Source organism: Lycorma delicatula, chromosome 8 (genome assembly GCF_047948215.1).
Source record: "Lycorma delicatula isolate Av1 chromosome 8, ASM4794821v1, whole genome shotgun sequence".
Lineage (NCBI taxonomy): Eukaryota > Metazoa > Arthropoda > Insecta > Hemiptera > Fulgoridae > Lycorma > Lycorma delicatula.
In genome coordinates, this window is record NC_134462.1 from 129945738 (window position 1) to 129969670 (window position 23933).

Consider the following 23933-nt stretch of genomic DNA (forward strand, 5'->3'; position numbering starts at 1 on the left):
CAATTAACCACACATCTCAGGAATGGTCGAAGTGAGACTGTACAAGATTACACTTCATTTACACTCATACATATCATCTTCATTCATCCTCTGAAGTATTATCTGAACGGTAATTAGCGGAGGCTAAACAAGAAAAAGAAAGATAAATGCCTGCAAGTAAACGATTTAAATTGTTTTAACAATTCATCTAAAAGTATTGCTTTGTTCAAATTTTATAGCTACAAAATTTAATAAATAAATAAAAATTTAATTTAATAAATAAAAAAAAGAGCTAACAACAAAGTTGGAATTGGTTATTTATTCCTGGATAGTGGAAAAATAATTATATATAAGAAAACTTTAAAAATAACTGTTTTTTAGCATTAATATTATGCATAGAAAGACATAAAAAAATTTTGATTTTGGGTAGCGGGGAGATTTAGAAGAATTTTTTTTTTAATGTCAAGATAAGCATATAACCATGTACTGAGTTTAATATAAAATGGGGTATATAAAACTATCTACCTCACCCCTGGTGATAATGACCCAAATATTATTCTAACAAATTGCCCCATGTACAAAATTTCAGCAAAATCGGTTTATCAAGTCAAAAGTTATAAAGCTTCAAAGATGTCAGCACACGTGCACTACCACCCCTCCCCCACGCTTTTTTTGGATCTCTGAGTCATGGAACGTCGAGAACTTAAAAAAAAATCACCCATTTTTTGACCGATTACCTCAGTTTACTTCTTGCAGCAAAAAGTAAAACCCTTACTATGTATAAGTAATTCATTTATTTAGTTACATAAATTCTTGGCGAAATAAAATATTTCCATTTTACTTCCTTATAGAATATACAAGGAAGTATTGTAATCGCGAAAAATTTCGGTTTCAGATTTCAAAGGAAATATCCATTTTGACTATTCCTGAATTCATTTTGACTAGTTTCGGTTTGACGTCTGTACGTACTAGATACGTATCTCACACAACTCATAAATGATTAGCCGTAGAATGTTGAAATTTTGGAATCAGGACTGTTGTAACATCTAGTTGTGCACCTCCCCTTTTGATTGTAATCGACTGGAGCAATGTGTCCAAAAAAGCCCAAATTCCAAAAAGTTTGGATTTTGGAATTTTTTCTTAACTGCAGTAATAAGTCCTCATTGAGAGCTTTTCCTCTCAAAAAATAAGTGGTACTTATTTTCATTGGTTACAGAGTTATAGTTCAATCTTACAAGGGGCAGGAACATCGGCTCGAATGTCACTTCATATTTTTTTTTTTTTTTTTTAATGTATTGCTTTATTAAAAATTATCAACCTAGGCGTACAAGGAAGTTATGTGGTGTCCACATAAGATTTTTTAATTCTTTCTCCAAAAACATAATAACATAAAAATAATAAAGTTTTTTTTTTTGAGGTTATTTTTTGATGAGATATTTTTAATGTTAGAGAAGTTAATGTTAGAGAAAGATCAATTATATTAAAATAAATTTTTATTAACTAACAAGGATCATCCACGTTACTTATATTTTTATCGACATTCTTTTTAAAGATTTTTTCTTTCCGATTTAATAAATTATCCGTTTGGGAAATATGAAGTGTCATTTCCATACGACCTACTTTATTTTTTCATTTAATTTTTTTTCCAGTTAGAATATTATTATTTTTATTATTAATAGCTTTTCCTCGATCACAGCTTGCCTCCGATTTCTGTTTTTGTTTAACGCAGCTTGAGATTTAGTTTATTAATCCATTCCGTTTGGCGTGTGTATGTATGTTTGTATGTAGCTATGTGTACGTGGATTTTTTTTTATTCTGCCAAAACTTTTAATGGAATTTCATTCTCGATTTGTATTAAGTTGGTTTAATTTTTAAATATACAACTATTATTTTTTATTATAGTTCTACTTGTTTTGAATTTCTTTAAATATTTATTATAAACTTGGAATTAGAAATAACTTAATGACTGATTAATTGCTGTAATAGTTCAATAAACTAACAGTGAATATTTTTTGAACAAAATTTTTATTATTTACTTTTATCTTTCTTTCAGTTTATTTTACATCAACGTTTCCGATTATTCGTATGTTTTTTTTTTTGTTTTTTTTTTAACAGAGTTTATCTGATTGTATATTTGATAAGCATTATACATTAAATTTTAGTTTGTTAAAACATACATAATTACAAATTCTCTTTTTGTTATATTAGTTCGTCGTTTCCTGTTATGATAATGTATTCTATTCGTTCAGGTTTATTTTTGTTGTGTATTTCTGCCATTATCCAATAACATTATATTTAAATTATATTTCATTTTCGTTTTACATTAACTCATTTTAATATTGCATACTAATTTTAAAAAAAATGTTTCTAAATCGATTAGGGTGTCAATAGATTTTGATCCAAAAAGTGTGCATGATCCATATTATCATTTCTTTTTCTAATAATTTTGGTCTTTATTCGGCATTATTTTTTTGTATATAACAGATATTTTATATACAGTAGAAGTCCGATAATCCGGCACGTTCGGGACCGGCTCGGTGCCGGACTACCGAAAATTCCGGTCTATCGGGCGGTAATTATAAGAACAATTAGGTTAATAATTAAACTACAAATACAGTATGCAAATACATACAACAAAGTTTATTTTACATTTCATATAATGTATGTACACGTACTGTAAAACATATTTCACTTAGATTTAAAAAAGTCACGAATGTCTTTTTGTTTTCTTGACTTTTAGCGTTTAGTATAAAATTTATTTCTAATGATATGGAAATCAATAATTTCTGAAGCACTGTAGCTAGTACTAGCCTCAGCAAAAGAGATAAAATTATTTAGTGATTCTGCAGCTTTTTCCTTTTCTTCCGTTTCGGCATCTGAGTCACTTTCTTCAAGATTTTGAGTAGGCTGAGGGTTTAATACAATGTTCTTTCCTTCAGAACGTACTGCACTAAACCATTTGAACAATACACTATCACTGTACAATACACTGTTCCAGTTTTGGTTTTTTTAATGTTTGTCTAGAAGTCAATTTTTCAGTTGTTACCGATCGAGAAGCAAACTTCATTAGTTCATCTTTTTGTTTTTTATGTCATAAATAGTCGATGAGCCAATATTAAACTCATTCATTAAAACATTTCTATTCTCGCCTATTCTAGCCGTTTGATGATTTCTAGTTTCTGATTGAGAGTCAGTGTTACGTGTTTTCGTTTCTCTCCTTTTGAACTCGAAGGCTTAGGTTTTGAAAACACGGTCGCTGTACGGTTAGAACGAAAATCACTTTTTTTATAAACGGTTTCAAAAGTTACGTTTACTGCGATGTGAAAGGACACAAAACAACAACGCACAAAAAAATGGCGAAGACGCTTCGTGATTGATTAACGGAGCTGCACTGTACCTGAATTTGTTGTGACAGCTGAGACTAGCCGGCCGCTAATTGTTTCCGAACAATACCGAGCGCTTCCGGATTGATCCCGACCTACCCTGAAAACTTCCGAATAGCTCTCGAGCGTTTTTATTTGCTTTAAAGACGACACACTTTTGGAGAAAACCAAAATTTTTACAATTTTCCGGAGCGATGCCGGACTATCGGGCATTCCGGACTGTTGGATGCCGGACTAATGGACTTCTACTGTATATAGGCGATTGAAAAAATTCAAAATACTTATAATTTTTACAAAAAACGGATACGAGAGGAAAATATTTAACATGAGCTTAGGTTCTATTTAAAATTCTTTATAAGGATACCAGATTTCGTTATCAGCTTCTCGAGACGTCCAGGAATCGCATCAACTGATTTCACCAAGGACTCTTGTGGAATGGAATTCATAACTTCTCGTATTCGTCCTTCAAGTTCTTCCAAAGTCTTTTTAGTATATGAAAAATGCCATGCCTAACCGGGATTCGAACTCGGAACCTCCGGATGGAAGCCGAGACGCTACCACCCCTGCGTTGGGCCTATTCTGAATTTTTATAAGATAACAATCCTATCCAATAGCAGAAGGACGGTTTGCAAAGCCATCCAAGTAAAATACCGGTTCACCACTCCAAATTGTATTTTTAAAGAGATCTAATAAATCTTTATTCCAATCCCGCATATCTTGCCATGTTTATATAGAGCTTCCAAACAAATTATATTTTCGTTTCTAGGTATCAACTTTCTCGTCTAAGTAGCGCTATAGTTCTGGAAGGGAAAATATTGTAATCGGCCCAATTTGGACATATGGGATTTTCACCGGATTTTGACGTTTTGACACCTAAGGAACTCAAAAACAAAAAAAAAACCGAATGTTAATATTTCGTATGTATGCGCGCGCGCGTGTGTTCGTTGTCGACCTCTAAATCACCTTATATCTCCAGAACTACTGGGCCGATATTGACCAAACTCGGTCAGATTACTTCTATATATGGATTATTGATGCCATTAAATTTTCAACTTAAAGGATCAAGGGAATGCGGCTGTGAGGGGGTTGGCAGGGTCGTCCTCAGTACATTGAGATATCGCGTAATTAAGATCATATTTTTTCTTTGACACATTTTTTAACGATTAGATAATAACTATATTTGCACAAAAAAAAAAGATTTAAGCAAAATCGCATTCCCATTCCAAAATATGTTGTAGTCGTCTGCTACATTGTGACGTCACATGTGAGCGGTAGAATTAAATAAATGAATAATATTTGAAGTGTAAAAAAGTAACTCGGTCTGGCTGGGTTTTGAACTGGATCGCCCAGTTGAGCATTACTTGGTGCGTTGAGCCTCGCGGCTACACCAGTCTGCCGACCGCACAAGCGAAATTTTTTTATATGTATGTTGTGAAATTACATTAGTTTAGTTAGTGCTTAATGACGCTAATACGCCATTCCTGCGCGAATTAAATATGATATGCGCGCGCGATTTTGTTAGATTCATTGAATTCAATAAACGAAAATATATTATATTTAAATATTTAAAATGAAGTTGTGTGTGAAAGCTGTGCATCAGAAACAAATGTGTAGTCAGCTTTTATTTTTTTCAATCGTCCAGTTGCTGTGAATCAATTTAGAATAATTTTTTGAACACCCATCTTCCTTTGTAATATTAGGCCTATTACATTTTTCATGAAATCTGTATTACAGTTCCGTAAGTTTACTCTAGTGGAATACTCCCTTCTGTAAAAATGAAATTTCTAAAGAAATACTTCCCATGTTTTTTGTATGTGGAAAGAAATACTACCCTTTTTTTTTGTATATCGTAAAGTTTGGTGGTTAACGTGCTCAGTAACAAGATTCGGCTATTGTTTTTTATCAAAGATTCCAAGCAGGTAAAATTTATAATTTAGTGGTTGATTAAGCAGATGTAGCTGGGATTCTTCTTTGACATTTTCTTTGATGTTAAATATCCTTTGACTCAGTATTCTTTTTAACACTTTCTGTCCATACTGTGACGCAAGATTGTATTCATCAGCTTACCACATATCAGCTTACACACACACACACACACACACACATGCACCTTTTATTATTCAGGGTAGTTCTTAAATTTTTACTGGGTTTCAGAAGTCTTTTCGGAAAGGAATTTCTGAAAGTGATAAAATCTAATTGCTTTAGAGATAAATGTAGAGTTCTTAGTACATTTTTTCATTAAATAAAAAATTATTTATTTCGTGTTATCAATTAAGCAGGGTTTTACGATTTTTATTTTAATTGGTACTGGTGTAAATCTACGAACGAAAACCATAGAAAGGTCGTTCAAAATGTGTGCAACCGATTAAAATTGTTGAGTTTGTCCTTATTAGAAAAACGTATTATCGTTAAATAAATGTTTTCCCACATTTCCGTATCGATATTATTAATTTCATACGAGCATATTTCACAATAATTATTAAGTTTTAAAGAAGTAATTAAATGATTTTTCAATTATTTTTTATCGTTAATTAATTTTTTTTATGCTTGAATAACTAAAAAAAAATTATTTCGTGACTGTTCATCCTGTTTATTTTTAATTTTTTTTACTTTATTTAGATTTCATGCGTGCAGGTACATTTGAGTTTAACACGCACGTAAAATAGCTGTAGCAGCAGAACATACGTACAATTTCTACGGTCAGCCTTTTTTTATGAATTAAATGATCGCCTCTAACGAACGAACGAGTTACTATTGTATAAGCTTAAATTTTTATAGTCTATCTGTTTCAGTCAATAATATCAGTAACTCGTGCCTTACAATACAATAGCCCTTCTATATCCGACGGTTGAAACGAATTTATTGCTCTCATACTGTGGTGATAGATGCTATTGGAACACAAAAGCCTATTTCACAGTATTTGAACTTCAATACCCTTCTCGGTCGCTGCTAACGCGCGCTGCTTTCTCTGATTTGCTAACCTAACTGAATGACAACTGCTTTTAAACCCTTCGTTCGATATTACGCTCCCTTTCGTCTTTAGTTGTTCAAAATTGGATCTTAGAAAACCTCTTAATTCTATCTATTGCTTCTGTCTTAGTTACTTTCTTTTCATCTGCTCGTTTTACTTACACCAGTATTTCGGTTTATAAGATTTAATTAGTGTAAATCCTTTTTAACTTTTTAAAGCGCTAATGAATTCGCGTCTTTTTTAATAATTAGCATTTGGATTCTTTCTTTAAAAATATTATCTACTGTAATCGAGTTTACGATTAAAAAGTATTTATATATCCCGAAAAATATATTTATTTAATTTATAGGCCTTTACGAAATGCGATAGTTGTACAATTTTTTAATCACTTAGATTATTATTTTTTAAGTTTTATGATTTTTATAAAGAGTGAAACTTTTTAACCACTAATTTTCGAATATTGATTTTATTTTTTTTTCTGAAAAAGTTAGTAAAAATATAAAATCCATTCCGCTTATGTGCAGAACTGATGTAAAAAACACTTTATCTTTTATTGACGGACTTAATCCTTCGGCTTACTGAAAATCCTTATTTCATTATTATTAATATTTTTATTTTTACAAGTCGGTTATCGTTTCTTTTTCCCATGATTACTAATTATGCCTAGTCGTACCTGAAAACACGATATAAATGTCTTCAGTAGGAGTAATCTAACCTTGCATTGGAACGCTTTATTTACATCAGTTTTAAATTTAAATGAATCGGATTATAATATTTTACAGAGTGTTCGAAAAGTGACGCAACCTTATGAAAGAATGTTTCCTTCTTTTGTTGCTTGTTTAATCGAGGAAAAACGGGTTACTCGTGCAACAGAGAATATTCATTGTCTGGAACTAGATGTGCCAGTTATACCCAGACCCAGAACACCTTCGCAGAAATGTACGGTGTGGATGCACCAAAAAAGTCCTCCATTTAGCGGTTGTGTGACAAGCTCCAAAAGACAGGGAATGTTGCAGATGCAGCCAAAGTGGTGAACCGAAAATGCTTACACTAGAAACGTTGATTGACGTGCAAACTGCGTATTCTGTTAATCCCAAGAAATCTGTGCGACTACGTCTAACTAGCCGGTCTGGTCTCTCCGTCATTAGTGCCAACACGACATCGCGTAAGTGTTTAAAGATGTATCCGTACAGAATTCCTGTTGTTCACGAGTTGTAGACTTGCAGTGGAAAAGGTATACCTTTTCCACTGGGGAAGAACTCGGATTACTGATTTTGGTCTGACGAGGCATAGTTCCACCTTTATGGATACGTGAATGCTCAGAATTGACGCGTTTGATGTACGGAAGATTCACATCAGCTGCACGGACAGTGAGCAGTGAGCGTTACATACAGACGGTGCAACAATTTTTAAACTCTATAGCTGCAAACCGGATAGAGTACACGTGGTTTCAGTAAGGCAATGCTACGGCTCATACAACCAACAATAGTATAACTTTCTTGGATCAATGTTTTCATGGACAAGTGATTTCGAAGGGGTTGTGGCCTCCTCGGTCGTCTGATTTATTCCCTCGGTACTTTTTATTATGGGGTTACCTTAATGATGCCGCTTACAAAACTCATCCTCACACCGTTCCCGAAATTGCAGAGCGAAATTAAACGATGTGTCGCTGCAATTCATCAACAAACGTTACAACTGTTAAAGAACATACAGCACCGTATTCAATTATGTGAATCGCATAATGGAGGCAACTTTCAACAATTGTTGTAATTTACTCATTTTCCCATAAGGTTGCGTCCCTTTTTGAACACGGTGTATAATTTACTTACACTAAGAGAGAAGTGTTATTGCAGACCTGTTAGTTTTTTCTTCCTTTTTTTTAATAGTAATGGATCTCGTTCGATAGATTTTCTCGGTCCGCTTAAAATGTACACCTAAATCAGAAACTAAACTTATTTAACGTTGCGTTATGGATGATTCAATTGTTAAAAAGAAGAATCTAACTGGATTTAGTAAATGTAATATGTAATTGGACCGTGGTTAATTTAAAAAAAAAAATAATAATAATGAAATTGCTGTTTGTAAATCAGACAATATTTTTTAACTGTACCAATTTCTAATCTGACTAGGAATCATTATTTAGAATGTTAATTAAAGGTTGCTAGCTTCATAAGAAAGCTACCTATTGCAATAGGTCCATGATTCGACTTTCGGAAAATTTCGACGTATTTCGCGTTTCACATTCCTCAAACCCCAAAACCATCGTCAGCTCAAAAGTTTATATATATATTTATCTATTATGTATATTTCTCTTTATTATGAACACGATAACTGCCGTAATTTTGCGCCAATTACTTTCATAATGTTGCTTAAAAATAACTCGTCCCAAAATCCGACCGTGGGGTTGAAAATAAGCAGGCTTTTTCGAAAAAAAAGAAAATATCGCTATAACTTTCTTATTAAGTAAAATATCGAATTGGTTTAAACTTCTTACTATTCTTTGGATAAAGGCCTAAAACCTATCTAAGAAAATTTTTTTATATCACCAACCATTGGCTCAGGGGCTTGAAAAAATTGGGTTTCGAAGACAAAAAAGAATCATACTTCCCGAATCGGTTTAAAATGATCATTAGTCCTCTAAACATTACCTAAAACTTTTGTCTGTAATAATTTTTGATATGATCAACCGTTACGGCAAGGGATGACCAAAAAACTGCTGGTATTGTAAGATGACCAACCCACTGGATTGGTCTAGTGGTAAACGCGTCCTCACAAATCAGGTGATTTGGAAGTCGAGAGTTCCAGCGTTCAAGTCCTAGTAAAGTCAGTTATTTTTATACGGATTTGAATACTAGATCGTGGATACCGTTGTTCTTTGGTTTTTGAGTTTCAGTTAACCACACATCTCAGAAATGGTCAACCTTGAGACTGTACAAGACTACAACACTTATACATACCATCCTCATTCATCCTCTGAAATAATACGTGACGGTAATTCCTGGAGGCTAAACAGGAAAATGGAAGCTATTGTAAGATGGGGGTTGTCGTATGCTAAACATCTGAAACTTTTTTCACATGCAACCATTGTCGTATTGAGTAAATTTGAAGTTTTTCTCAATTTTAAGGTGAAAATCTTTTTTACTCCCTACTTAGCACCGGTGAAATCTACCTACAATTTCCGGCGTGCCAAAAGGGATTTTTTTTTTAAATTAAATTCACAACAGATCATTCTTACTTGCGTTAAACAAAAATACTTTACTTTTAAAATATATTTAACACTAATGTTCGAACATTTATTGTTTTGTGTCCATTTATTAACGTAGTCCCTTTGTTTTAATATTCATAATTTTGAAATGTGTTGGTGAAACGTCCTTGTCATGAAAGTGTTCGGTCAACCGTATGTACCTGAGATAGTGTTTAAATAATTAGCGTATCGGAAAGTCTTTTATATATGTTAATCGATAAGCGTTTAACATAATAGCGTTAATACGACGTGGTGCACGTAACAATGACATTATTATTATTATAGGTCATTAACCCTTTGTCATATCTACCGTTATATTAGAAGATATTGTTTATAATTTACCGTTTGTAGTAACGGCCTAACTAAATACTAATAAAATTTACGCCTGACTATATTTGCGTGTTGATAGTTAAATTATTAAATACATGTATTATTAAATCGTTTTGTTGTAATTAATGTTTATTGTACCGATAAAATTAAACTCCCCTGGGTCATTCGTAACCGAATATATTCTATTAAATTATTACTTGATGTTCTAGTTAAGAATGCCTACCAATTTTTTTTTTTTATTGAAACATAGTTTGACGTTTAACTGCCACTAGAAAACAAAAATTCCAAAGCTATTCCAAAAAAAATGTATTCCATGCCAGGCTTACTGGCGGGAATGAGGGATGAAGTTGTTCAGCGCTATCATTTTGCCGATTTAATTTACATCATCATGTAAAGCCCGTCGAAATTTAGACGATATTTCGCTGTACAAATATACATTTCACTCTTATTTACCACTAGATTTGACTGTATAATGAACATTATTACTACTGGGACATTAGTGTCTATAAAATAGAAAAATGCCACCGGCAAAATTTAAAAACATTATGAAGGCTTTGTTTTTACTTAATTTTCTTTAATCTTTTCTTCTGAAATTCTTTTTTAACTCAAAAATAATATATTTCTGTATAAAAGTAGAAAAAGCTTGTTTAGACAGTGTCAAGTGAAAATTCACTTTTTAAAAATTCGATTTTTTTTTAATTTTTCGAAATATCTTTGGTGCTGAATGAAATTTTTAATTTGACGAAAAGTTATTTAAAGAAAAAATATTTCGGTTAAAAAATAATGAATAATATCAAAATGATTACCTTTGAAAATAAACGATTAATTAAATATAAATAAAAAACTGTTTTTAAAAAAGTATTTTAAGTCCTTGTCTTTTTACATCTTTTGACTCTATTATATTTGTCCTTTGATTTCGTAAACCACATAGTTAACAATTTTAATTCGCTAATTATCAATTATCTCACCGTTTCCTGTCAAGAATTGTGTTCCTTATCTTTTTCATAATTAGTAAAATATTAAAATATATTATTTTAGTAACTGTTTTATCTATTTTAATATTTAAAAGAAAATTTCACTCTTTTTTTATTATTCTCAACTAGTCGTGTACTCAGCTTCCCTCATTTCTATCACGTACATTCAACATCAAATGTTACAGATGAACTGATTTAGCGTTTTTTTTAATTTTAATCGTCGTTTTCCATAGTAACGATTTTATTTTATTGTTATATTTTTATAAATAATATTACAAAATATGAGGTTGAATAGAGGCTTCACTGAGCGATTGAAAAAGGCAGTGGGGATAGTTTTTTCAAAATTAAATTTAGATAATAATTCTTCTTATTTGGAACTGTTAGCGTGAAAATTTTCATCACGGTAGAATTAAAGCTGTAGATGAATAAAAGACGGATAACGGACAAAATTCTTTATATATAATTGAAGTGTATCACGAAGTTGTCACAGGACTTTCTTTCATTCTCACTCGTGAAAATAATGGACTAGATTCGTATAAACATTCGTCCTAAAATGCTTCGTTTACTAGGTACGGCTAGTAAAGGATTACGCTCGGATTTCAGCTGGCCCGATGAAATAAGGTTTTCTGAAATTTCTAGAGAATTAATTAAGGAGCAGAATTAGTGATTTCTTTTGGTTTTTGATCTTAAAAAATCGATTAAAATGGGATCCGGAACCGTGTCTGTAGTAGTTTTTGAGAAATATAGGGTGGAAATCAATAAATTGGCGTAAAAAAACCGTGTATTTTATGTTTAAACGTGCAGTAAGTAGAGAATTTAATTCTAAACAAAATGATTTAAAATAAGTTTATTAAAAAGAAAAGTTACGAAAATTCGAATTTTATTTAGAGTGTACACCAGACCAAAGTGCATTATACGTACCATTTTATAACAAATGTTAAAAAATGAGCTCTCCATTTTGAACACATTTCTTGGCACGCTTCTGTACTGCTTTTGTTGATCATTGTAGTTCTTCAGGGCCGCTCTTAAGTTGTTCAGCCGCATCCATAATGCTGTTAGTTATTCCTCACCAGAATGTATTTTTGTTTTGTATACAATATTTTCCATTCAACCCCAGACGCAAAAATCGAAAGGTGTTAGATCAGGCGATCATGGTAGCCAGTAATGTGGGCCTCCACGAACGATCCATTTCTCGTTGAAATAATGATTTAACCGATTGGAAACGGTACAAGAGAAATCGGGAGGAGCGCCATCATGCTGGAAGTATACTTTCCTTCTCATTGCTAGAGGAACATTTTTAAGCAGCTGCGGCAATTCTTCTTGAAGAAAGTGCAAGTAGACCTCAGCATTTAAGCGGTCAGGTAATATGTACGGTCCAACCAGCTGATTTTTAAAAAGTTTACACCATACATCGACGATAAATCGGTAATGAAAATTGCCTTCCATCGTTTCACGAGGATTTACTTCTGCCCATGTATGCTCATTCTGTAAGTCATTGACCAGAATGAAATTTATCTCGTCGGTAAACAAAACGTACTTTTAGAATTGTCGATTTGTATTCTGTCAGTCGCAGAAATCCAAGCGAAGCGAACCGTCTACTGGATACAGATGTTGAATTGGCTGTTTATCATAAGTATAAAACTTTTGTTTAGTGGCTTTCAAACCATCGAATTTGAAACTCCGATCCGTTTAGAAAGACGTTGAGTATTAACGACTGCACTGCGCTGAACCGCCTAGATAATAAATTCATCAATAACATCGTCGTGTTGGAAAAATCATTCGTAGCTGGTACGAATGTAGGTAGTGAACCTGGTTTCCTGAATAAAATTCGAATTTTTCTAATTTTACTTTATTTTATTCAACTTTCCTTACACCATTTTGTTCAGAATTAAATTCTGTACAAATTTTGTTAAATGTTTTATACGTTTATTGCCCGTTTAACAAAGTTATTGTACTTCAAAAAAAAACAGGGTTTTTTACATTTATATTTCCGGTGTATTTATTCGTAAGTTGGAGTACAACTGTTATTTATTAAATCGTGTAATAGTTATAAAAAAGTTGCATAGAAAAGACTTAGTGAAAAGACCAGAATTTTTTTCCACGATTCTGTTTTGATTTATTTGCCCTATTCACTTTTTTTATTTCCAATATTTCTTTTAAATTACCAAATTTATTGTTTAGATCTGATGCAGACATAGTAATAAAATCTTTATTATATTTTCTCATTAAACAAGATTTCTACATTTGATAGTTTTTTTTACGGTTTGTTTATATTATATCGTATAATATCTACCCTATGTTGAATAACAGCATGTCATGTGGTGGCACGTGGAATAATAGTAATAATACAACATATTATGATTACTACTCGTTTGGAACATGACCAATTCTAACAAATAAACCAATTGGCTTATTTCCCATCGCCGCATCTACTAAGTCGGTCGGTAGTATACTCTCACTGATACTTCCCCTTCTTTTAGTCATATTCGTCATCTGGTCGAGTTGTTTTGACGGCTGCTAACATCAACATGAGCTCCTATAAAGTTTTAACTGGTCCGGTCGTTGACTTTCGAAAAAAAAAAAATATATATATTAGAAGCTACTATGGTATTTACTGTGTATGCGCGCGCGTGTGTAAAAACATATACGGTGAGGGATTGTAATATCATACTTGTTGTATGATGTCATATGGCATTATGTATTATGTTTTTTTTTTATCTTTAATATCACATCTACTCTTTCTTTTTAATTCTCATTTTACCAACGATGAAAGTTTTAAAAGTTTTTTCTTTCTCCTTCTTTCGTCGTTGTAGTTTAACCTACTAAAACTTGTCGACTGTTAACCGATGGTGTAAAATATATTTTAACTTTTATAATAACTCAGTTTTCCACACACACATACTCGTATACAATTTTTATATACTTTTTTTTTTTGACAATAAAAAGATGTTTACACAACGGTTTTACATTATTGTTATTCTTAAGTGCTAAGATTTTTATAAAATTTGGTATCGTCTTTTTTTTTATCCGTTAATCATCTCTTACTAGATCAGAAAAAATATTTAAATAATAATAATATAAATTTATGTTTTCTCTATCTACCGGATTTTTTTGAATTTCGAAACAAGATCAAACATTTTTTTAATATACTTTAAGTCGAATAATTTTTATTTTTTATGAGTTTTTTTATGGTTTTTACAGAGTATTGAAATGATTTTTTTTTAATTCGTTAAAACAAAAAAGTAAATATTATATAATAATGCAAAAATAATCGTGTATAAAATGTTTAACTTTTATTTTTTCGACTGTTATTTTGTGTTTTACAACTATAGTGAAGTGATAATGTGTTAATAAATGTTTTATATGTGTGAGTGCGTTTAATTAATCACACTTCAACATGGATGACGATCCGCTTGTCGATTTGGAGGAGTTATATGTGTGGTTACAGCAGTTTGAAGATCCTACTATTGGTAAAAAAAATCTATATATATATTTTTCTTTTTTTTAATTTTATTTATAATGAAAGGTTTTGTTTGTGTGTATGGTGCGCGCGCGTTGGTATTAATTTTACTTTTTAACGATATGTATTATATTGTGTAAACAATATATTAAGTAATCTACATATGCTACATTATTAAATGTACGAGGGTAAGTCAATGTAGTTATCAATTTTAACCAAAATATAATATGTAGTTATCAATTTTATTGCAATACAAATAAGAAACTTAAATGTGCGTCATTTTTCAAGATAGTCCCCTTGCATTTTTACGCACTCGGTTCATCGTTGCACAAGCTTTCTGATGCCCTCGTAAAAGAAGGTTTTCGGTTGAGCTGCTAGCTAGGAATGCACCGCTTCTTTCACTATTTCGTCCGAGGTAAATCGACGGCCCCTTAATGCCCCTTTGAGTGGACCAAACAAGTGGTAGTCAGAAGGGGCAAGATCAGGACTACACGGAGGACGAGCCGGTACTTCAGAGTCGAGTTTCTGGAGCGTTTCGGCCGTGCGGGCGGCAGTATGTGTACGGGCATTGTCGTGCAACAACTCAACACCTTTCGACAGCAGTCCTCGGTGTTTGCTTCGAATCGCAGGCTTCGGTTTGGCAGTAAGCATCTCACTGTAACGCGCACTATTTATTGTCGTGCCCCTTTCCTCATAATGTTCCAGTAGTGGGCCTTGTAAGTTCCAAAAAACCGTAAGCGTCAGTTTTCCTGCGAACGGTTGGGTCATGAACTTTTTTTGCAGGGCGAATTTCTGCCGTTTACTCCCCGGGTCGTAACGATGGATCCGTGTTTCATCACCGGTGATGACTCTGTCAAAGATGTCCCGTTCGTTACCGAAGCGATCCAAATGTTTTTGGCATATGTCCAAGCGCGTTTGTTTATACGATTGTGTGAGTTGCCTTGGGACCCATCTTGCACAGACTTTATGAAACCCAAGTATGTTGCGGATCATTTCGTAGGCAGAACCGCGACTAATTTGCAGATGATATGCCACTTCATCGATAGTTACTCGTCTGTCTAAAAAAACCATGTCGCGTGCACCCTCAATGTTTTCCTCATTTTTGGCGGTAAACGGTCGTCCAGCTCCTTCGTCGTGCGTAACACTTATGCGACCGTTTTTGTATTTTTCAATCCGTTCGTAGACACTCCGTTGCGGCAACATACTGTTTCCGTACTGTACCGAAAGTCTTCGATGAATTTCGGCCCCTGATACACCTTCCGGCCACAAAAAAAGGATCGCTGAACTCGGTGCAAACAGAAAGCGGAGCGGCCATGTTTAATGGCAGGGCAGCGATAATGGAACTAACCTAGCAGCATCAAACCTGCACACACATAACAACAATTAAACCACGCATGCGTCATCTACGCAACACGACAGTACTACCAACATAAACAAAAATATAACTAAATTGCGGATAATAATTTACTTACCCTCGAATTACACAGGTGTCCCACGAAGAGAATCTTTCACAACATATTCTTTGTTTGTTTTCGACTTGCGGCTAGCGAAAGATTTCGCTCGGATTTCAGCTGTTCTAATAAAAAGAAGCACTTCTGTAATTTTTGGGACTCAAATTTAGGAGTGAAGTTGGAGGTTTCTTATGTAACTTGAGCTGCTACATAGAATAAAACAGGTCCCAGAACTGTAACTCCAGTAATTTTTATGATATCCGACGTAAAACAGGAAATTTGGTGTCGAAAAACAAGTTTAAGTTGTAGTTTAATAGTTTGTGAAATTACTAATAAATACGAAAGATGTAATAACGAAACTTATAGGCAGTTAAATTCTGAGAAAATTAACGTAAATACAGCCAATAAATATTTTTAAAAATCGATTTTTTATTGAAGACAAAAAATAGACTGAAAATCGTTTTATTCGTAATGAAACACAATTTTATTTACTGTTGAAGCCATTTTTAGGAAAAATAGTCTTCAATTCTAAAAAATAGTAATTTATGGAGCTAAGACAATTCGCATGATACTGTAGAAACTAATTCCAACATAGATTTCACCTTAATGTTTGGAGTGGTATTATTTATGGCAATCCATTTCTTTGTAATGAAAGCCTTACGGGAAATGAATACGTTCATTTCTTGAAACGTATTTTGCCGGCTCTGTTGGAGGATGTACCTTTACAAACTAGATTGCAAATGATTTTTCGGCACGATGGAGGAACGTACATTTTTCTTTAGTAGCTAGAAATCACTTGAATGCTAATTTCTTAAAAGGATTGGACGTGGTGGACCAATCATGCGTTGGCCATTAGATTACTTCTTTTGGAGCCAAATTAAAACGATACTACACCAACAAAAGGTTAATACCATAAAACAGTTGGTTACTAAATATTTATTTTACTCGGGCAGAGTGCAGTGTATATTGTGAAGAGGGAATTTCGAACAATTATTTTAACTGAGATTTATATTTTGTCACCATTTATCATTTCATGTATTTTATTTATTTATTAATTATTTATTTTTTTTATGTTAAGAATAATCTTTATTAGGTACACAAAAAATAATATGATTTTCTATCTATTTTTCTTCTGTTCTGCGTCAATTAAAAACCGATTTTAAACGTTTTTAATAGTTTCATTGGCTGCATTCACGTTAATTTTGTCAGAATTAGATTCTCTACAAGTTTTGTTACTAAATATTCCGCATTTATCAGTTCATTTAACAAAGCTATTGTAGTACTACAAGTATAAACATTAATAAATGTATATGTAGTAGTATAAACCTAAAAGAAAAAAAAACTTGTATTTAACACAAAATAGCGAATTTTGTGTTTTATATGTGATTTTTTTTCAGTATTTTCTCCAGTAGAAAATGTTCTGAAAGTTTGCCCATTTCTTCGTGGGACACTCTTTATATAGTATTTAAAGTACACTTAAGTAAGAGCATGCTTTTTGATTTTTTTTTTTCATTTACTGTTAATTTTAATTGATAAAAACATAATTACAAGTGTATGTTCAATTTTTTTCTTAATCTTTACGTGATTAATTGTGTTTTGAAAAGAAACACGACCGAAGTGTTTTGAAAAATAGCGTATTCTTCTACTACGGTTCGTTAATTTAGTAAAGGAATATTGTAATGCATAGCATATCTATCTGAATAGGTTAGTTTTGGGAACCGAGACGTTAGTCTTTTGTACGTTTTGCTATTTTACTCTTTCATCATACAAACCTGGTATCGTTTGAAGTTATACAATATGTACCTTTTAAGTGGTATTTAAGTGCGCCAAGCTATATAATTTATTTTGGTTCGGTTCTCCCCATTAAATAAACAAAGATGTGTGTGTGTGTGTTTTTTTTATTAAAAAGCATACTACTTTTAATGAATTTTTATTTTAAAGTAATAACTTGCCGTTTATGTACTATCTGAACTAATGTTTAATAACCCGTATCTTTATATTTCTTAATGATTTTTGTCTTTAAATATACTAATTAATACGTCTTTCCTTTTCTCGTTTTGTTTAAGTACCTATTTGTAAAAAAAATATTCATCTGTAAGAAAAGTCAATCTCGAAACATCAGCGTGTTTTATGACATTCTGAATCGGTTAATTTTACATGGGTTCATGAACTGAATAAGAATAAAAATTTACCTCATAATTTCTTACAAAATTTCGTTTAAATTATCTCGTGAAAAAAAAAAAAACATAATTTCCAGCACGCTTTCTGTTGGCTCAACCAAAGAGCAAATAAACTCTGCATTCAAAAAAATCGATTGGCGAAAACCGCAAAGAATCACCGCCAGGCAAGAAGTAGGAGCCTTGCCACACATGGCCGTATAAGCTATAGCCTCCCTCGACCAGTCAGCGTTGCTGCATCTAGATTAAAAACCGGAAACGACTATCTGGCCTCGTATCTACATCGCATACGAGTTATGACCTCTCCAGCGTACGGCCAGGAAACTTGGAGAACCTGCAGAGCTCTGGACCACACGCAGAAGGATGATGAAGGCCTTTGTTGAGCCACAAGTTGGCTTCACAGCCAAGAGTGGGCGTTGGCTAGTAAGTAAGTCTAATCATATAAGGTTTTTTTTTTGGCGGACCACCTTTCGGTATACTCAGTCCATTAGTGTTTAGTTAATTTCGTGGAACAGACTGGATCTACAATTTCGGCCACTTCCCCTGTAAACTTACACTGCGTTATGGCAACGACCGTATCATTCCACCATATCCCAGATCCTCTTACCGTAAATCAAGGCCTCTATTACGTTATCTGGGGTCACGCGACCGACAACTCGATTGACCTCTACATGGAACTCTTCCCATCTCCGGTATTTGAAGAGCGTGTATTTTCGCGTATCAACTTCGCCACAATATATACGTGTTTCGGTTCTCCTTACCTCTGCATCCTACATAAATAGTTATTAAAATTTGCATTTCCGGTTAAGAATTGAGTGATCGTAGTTTAGCTGAACGTGCTTTCTGTTAATCCACGGCTTAATATGGGGGATCACCCTTCTTATCCATAGACCGGACTGTGAGCCATCTCACCTCGTTTGCCGCTTGCCATGTAGATCCCTTTTTTGATAGTGACTTCACAGCTGCTCTTTCAACGGCCTCCTCCGCCAATAATTCCATTAAGGAACGGAAGTGATTATAAACATTGCTACAGACCGCGCCATCGTAACAAGCACTCTCCTTTTTGAGGTGCGCGGCCCGCCAACTCTATTTATTAATCTCGAATCGGCAGCAACCGTTTTCTCTGCCTTCGTAATCCTCTCCGAGACATACGGCCGCCGGAAACTGTATCTCCTGTCCAACCAAATCCCTAGGCATTTTTCTTTTGTTGCTAGTTCAATGGTCACACCCTTTACTTTCAGACAAATAGGACCAAGCCTTCGTCTGCCTGCCTTAATGACTTGTTTTTCGCTGCCATCGAGAACCCTCTCGGTCCCAGTAAACCATCAACAATACTTCTGGCAGAATTTGCTTTTTCTACAACGTCATCCTTTGTTTTGGTAGCCACAACCAGGAGATTATCATATAATTAATTATTTATTTATTTATTTACATTTGCGTTTATATTTTGAAATTTTTAACGTAAAATTTTTCCTATAAGAAAGTGTTTATCATCTTAACGAAATTCTTTTTTGTCGACTAATAATATTTTTCAGTGATGCGACCCGTATAACGACTAAATAAATGATCTCCGTGGCGGAGTGGTAGCGTATCGGCGTTTCATTCGGAGGTCCCGGATTTGAATCCCGGTCAGGCATGGCGTTCTTCATACGCTAAAAATTTCCACCTTCATATTCCCACGTTTCAAGCTTCTTTGTTAGCTACTGTGGTGAATTAATTCATCAATCGAGAAAACAAAATTTTGAATGATACAGTTTGCTTATATTGATGATACGGATATAATGAAGTTAGATCCTTGGATTTAACTTAACAGGTAACAATAATAGTGCCGTGGAATGAATCCACGGCACTTTTGAAAACCGTAAATTGAACTAATAATTTATTGTGTTTTTTTGTAATCGTTTTTATTAGTTTTACTTTAAGATTAAGTTTTGCCCTACGTTTTGATGTTAAAGATAATGATGTAACGTTTATTACTCTATTAAGCATGGATTGGTTTTAAATACTTATCAATTTCAACGTATTGTTCCATCTCTTTTGCTTAATTCCTGTGTTCTGATAAGAAGGTTTTTTTTTTGAACTTCATTCACTGCTTTTACCCAAATATTCAAAGGTACAATAGATGTTATGCAGCCAGTATTCTGAAAAAAAAAATAGTTTAGGAAAATTCAAAGTTTTAAAAATTTGAAGTCTTTACTACAGAACGAATAACCACACTTTGCTCAGCTAATAATAGAATTAACGCAGCGCATATTCCACGTATTTTCTACTTACCTCATAGTGTTATTTGAATTTTGTTCATATCCCTACTTGCTGGATCAGTTATCCTAAATATTGATTAAAAGTAGTACAATTACAACGAAACACAGAAGTCCGTGGAAACGTTTCTAAAAATGCTTAAATAACGGCCATCTCGAAATTTTAGAATAAAGGCTATGAAATCCAAAATCAAAGTTTTAATGTACATTTTGCACTTAGATAATTTTGTTGTAAAAATTTTTGTAATTATTAATGTACATGTGTATAATTTTGTTGTATTCCAGTGGAATACTAGTACACCAGTGGAATATTTGTTAGGGCAGTTTCACCATCCACTTAAATTTGCAATTTTATCAATAAATCAAAAAAATAAAAATTTACTCGATCTCAATATGTTTTTTTTTTTCATTTGGTTTTACTGATGTCAAAAGTAGTTTATTCTTTGTAACTCCATTATGATTTTTTTTCTCTCCGATTATAATTTACTTTGGAACACGTTAAATCATTTATTTATTTGCAGTTGTTTCTTTTTTGGTTTTTCTATTTGCCTAGTAGTTCTCTTTCTTTCTGATGTCTCTTTCCTTCGTTTTTCAAAAAGTTCAGCTCTGCTGTTCGTGGGTTTTGGCGCTTCTGGGAACCTTTTACTTTCATCTTTTATTATGCTTTTTAAAATTTGTCTTTCACTTAAAATTTCTTCAATTATCTTCACTCCTTTTTAGGTCTTCTTGAACTTGTATGAACCATTTACCTTTATTTTTTATTTTTTTTTACTTCGGAAGAAATCAAAGATTTGTTCAGTCGATCTACTGTTATTCGTTCTAAATAAATTAGTCATATGCAATTCGTCTTAGTTCCTTATCGTGTCTGACAATTTTTCTATTTTAGTATAAAGTTTGTTATTTGGAATTAATTTTACCCGATTATTGTGAAATTTAGGACCTAAATTTTTCTTATAATTTTCCTTTTTTTTCCTAGATTTTCTAGAAGGCCTTTGTTGCAATCTTAGGGTTTCTGCCGCATAGACTGCCTACAGCTTTATCACAGTTTTATAGTGTCGAATTTTGAGTTCCATGGAAAAGACTTTGTTATATGTGTTTTTCTTTAGCTGGAAAGCTAATTCCATTTTATTAGCTCTTAACTATTAACGCTTTTTTATCTAAACAATTCCAACTGATCGTTGTCAGAGATATTTGAAAATCATCCATTTTCACTATTTTTTTGTTATTTATACTATGGAAATTCGCGCAGTTTTTATCATTCGTCTAAATTCTCTTTTTCTCAAACGCGATTTTAAGTCCCATTATAACAGCGTGTTTTTATAATTCTTTAATTTGTCGGCTTCTTTACAATTTTTATTAGCTAATAATGTCATATCATCAGCGAAAGGTATATTTTTAATCTGTATTCCTTTATTTCCACAGTCTTATTCCACTGTTTTTGTCTAAATTTTTGTTCCATTCCCTATCTTTTCAAGAGCATCTTAACGCCGGTTTCGATGGCAAAATGATAAGATAATTCTCCCAGAAATTTTATTTTAGAATATTGTTAGTTAATGTTGCATTAATTTGCGTTTTTTTATCTAAACATAATTCTGTTAATGTTGAAAAAAGTGATGTTTTATCTACCGAATCGAATAAAAATAATAATTATAATTTTTTTATTAAACCTTTTATAAAATTTCATAATGAGTATTAGGGTTTTTGCCCTAGTAAGCCGTATATTAGCATAATAATAAATGTAACAGTAATAAGATAATAACATTAATTAATTAATTTAATTTGTTAAATTAAAAATAAATTAATAAATATTACGGACGAATTGAAATTATTTAACTCATAGATGTAATGTATCATAATGAACATTTATGATAATAATTTGTTCCTCAAGATTTCAGGTAAATCGAAAATAATTACTTTAATGTGTTTAGTTAAATTATCTAAAAGAGTGGAAGATAGCGTTGATTGCATTTTAAAAATTTGAATTAAAATAATTTTCATCCCAGATTTCAGTAATATTACGGATGGTTTTCAAAAAAATATTTTTAATGATGAAATATTAAAACAATTGTCAGAAACCACAAATATTACGTCGTGCGACAATTTGTTATAGTAATGATGTGGTAATTAGTGGATATTTTAGTGTTTAATATCAACTGTATATTTGAATTTTCTTTTTAATCTTTTATCTAATTATGATTCTTAGAGGTAAAGTAATATATTTTTTTTCATTTGAAAGCGAGGAAATTTTCTAAAGAGATTAATAATAATTGTTGATTCTCTCCAATATTCAATCATGGTGTGTTGGTTTATCTATCGTATGTGCTCACATTTTTGTTTTAGCTGCTATTGGCACAGAGCGGATCACGTGATGCGGTGGGCGGCTACCATCACGTGATGCGCTGGGCGGTAACCATTGTTGAGCGCTACCATCTAGCGGAAAAAATTGTATTTTGTACGGTACTATGAACAGTATGTTGTTTAAATTTACCTTGCTTCTAAATACGAACTATGTGTGTGTGTGTGTTGTGTATATATATATATATATAAAATGTATGTATTAATCCTTTTACTTCATTATGTTTGTGTCACCCCATACAGAAATCCAATTAAGCACAATTACTAAAAAGTATTGTGAGCGTGAAAAATTTCGTTTCAAGATTTTAAAGGAAATATCTTTTTTTACTATCCCTGAATCCATTTTGACTAGTTTCGGTGTGACGTCTGTACGTATGTTTCTCGTATAACTCAAAAACGATTAGCCATAGGATGTTGAAATTTTGGATTTAGGACTGTTGTAACATCTAGTCCACCTTCCCTTTTAATTGCAATAGACTGAACCAAAACTGTCGAAAAAAGCCCAAAATCCAAAAAATAAAAATGAATTTTTGAATTTTTCAACTGCAGTAATAAATCTCTTTTCGACGATACATCAAAGTGGTACTTATTTTCATTGGTTCCAGAGGTTATAGCCAAATGAAATTTTAATTAATGAAATATTTGGATCTTAGGGGAAGGCACATCGGTTCGAATATACTTCATCTTCTTTTTTTTAAATTTAAATATATTGGTGTATTAGTAAATATTAAACTCTTATTCTAGAAAAAAAATTACGATGAATAATAATTCAATAACAAAAAAAAAAAAAACATGAAAAAGTACCAGAAGTTATTAATGAAATAATCTTTTATGTACTTTTCATTTAAAAAAAATGTGTAAATGTAAATTAATAGGCGTATAAGGAAGTCATGTGATAGTTTTCTTTAATGAACATCAGTAAAATACTTAAAATTCTCACACACGAAGATACTAACGCGTTGAGTTCACGGTCTGGCTACACGATCCGACGAGCGAAGCGAGCCCTGATCGGCTAGGATTGATTAATGTTCATTATTGATTTATCAACAATAATGTTGTTGTATTACACGGTGATATTTATAAGTAACATGATGCGGGACCACAATTACTCCTTACGTAATACTTGAGGTAAAATGAATATAATATTACGGTGTTTATGGAAAATAATTTGAATTGTTACGATAATTACTTAGTGTACTATATCTTAATGTTTGTTTCCAGTTACCTTACTGTTATTTACATGTTAACGTTACCCAAGATATACAATTACTGTCATGATAATTATAGGGCTAGTTGTGGTTTTTTTCTTTCAAGTGTACGCGTTTTATACTACTTTTAGATTCAATTGGTA

At 32.5% G+C, this 23933-nt stretch overlaps 1 protein-coding gene across 9 annotated transcripts in view; it reads left to right on the plus strand.

Moving 5' to 3' along the window:
• DIP2 (disco-interacting protein 2) overlaps positions 1 to 23933 on the plus strand; it is a 651591-nt gene that overhangs the window by 256434 nt on the left and 371224 nt on the right. For 2 of the 9 annotated variants that reach the window (XM_075373061.1, XM_075373062.1), the window contains exon 1: positions 14203 to 14351. The exons of 6 other annotated variants lie outside the window; for them this stretch is intronic. In XM_075373061.1, coding sequence (XP_075229176.1) covers positions 14279 to 14351 — 73 coding nt within the window. In that variant the 5' untranslated portion in view covers positions 14203 to 14278. Of the gene's footprint in view, positions 1 to 14202; positions 14352 to 23933 lie in introns of those variants that run through there. One more of the 9 variants, XM_075373064.1, reaches the window with a different exon arrangement.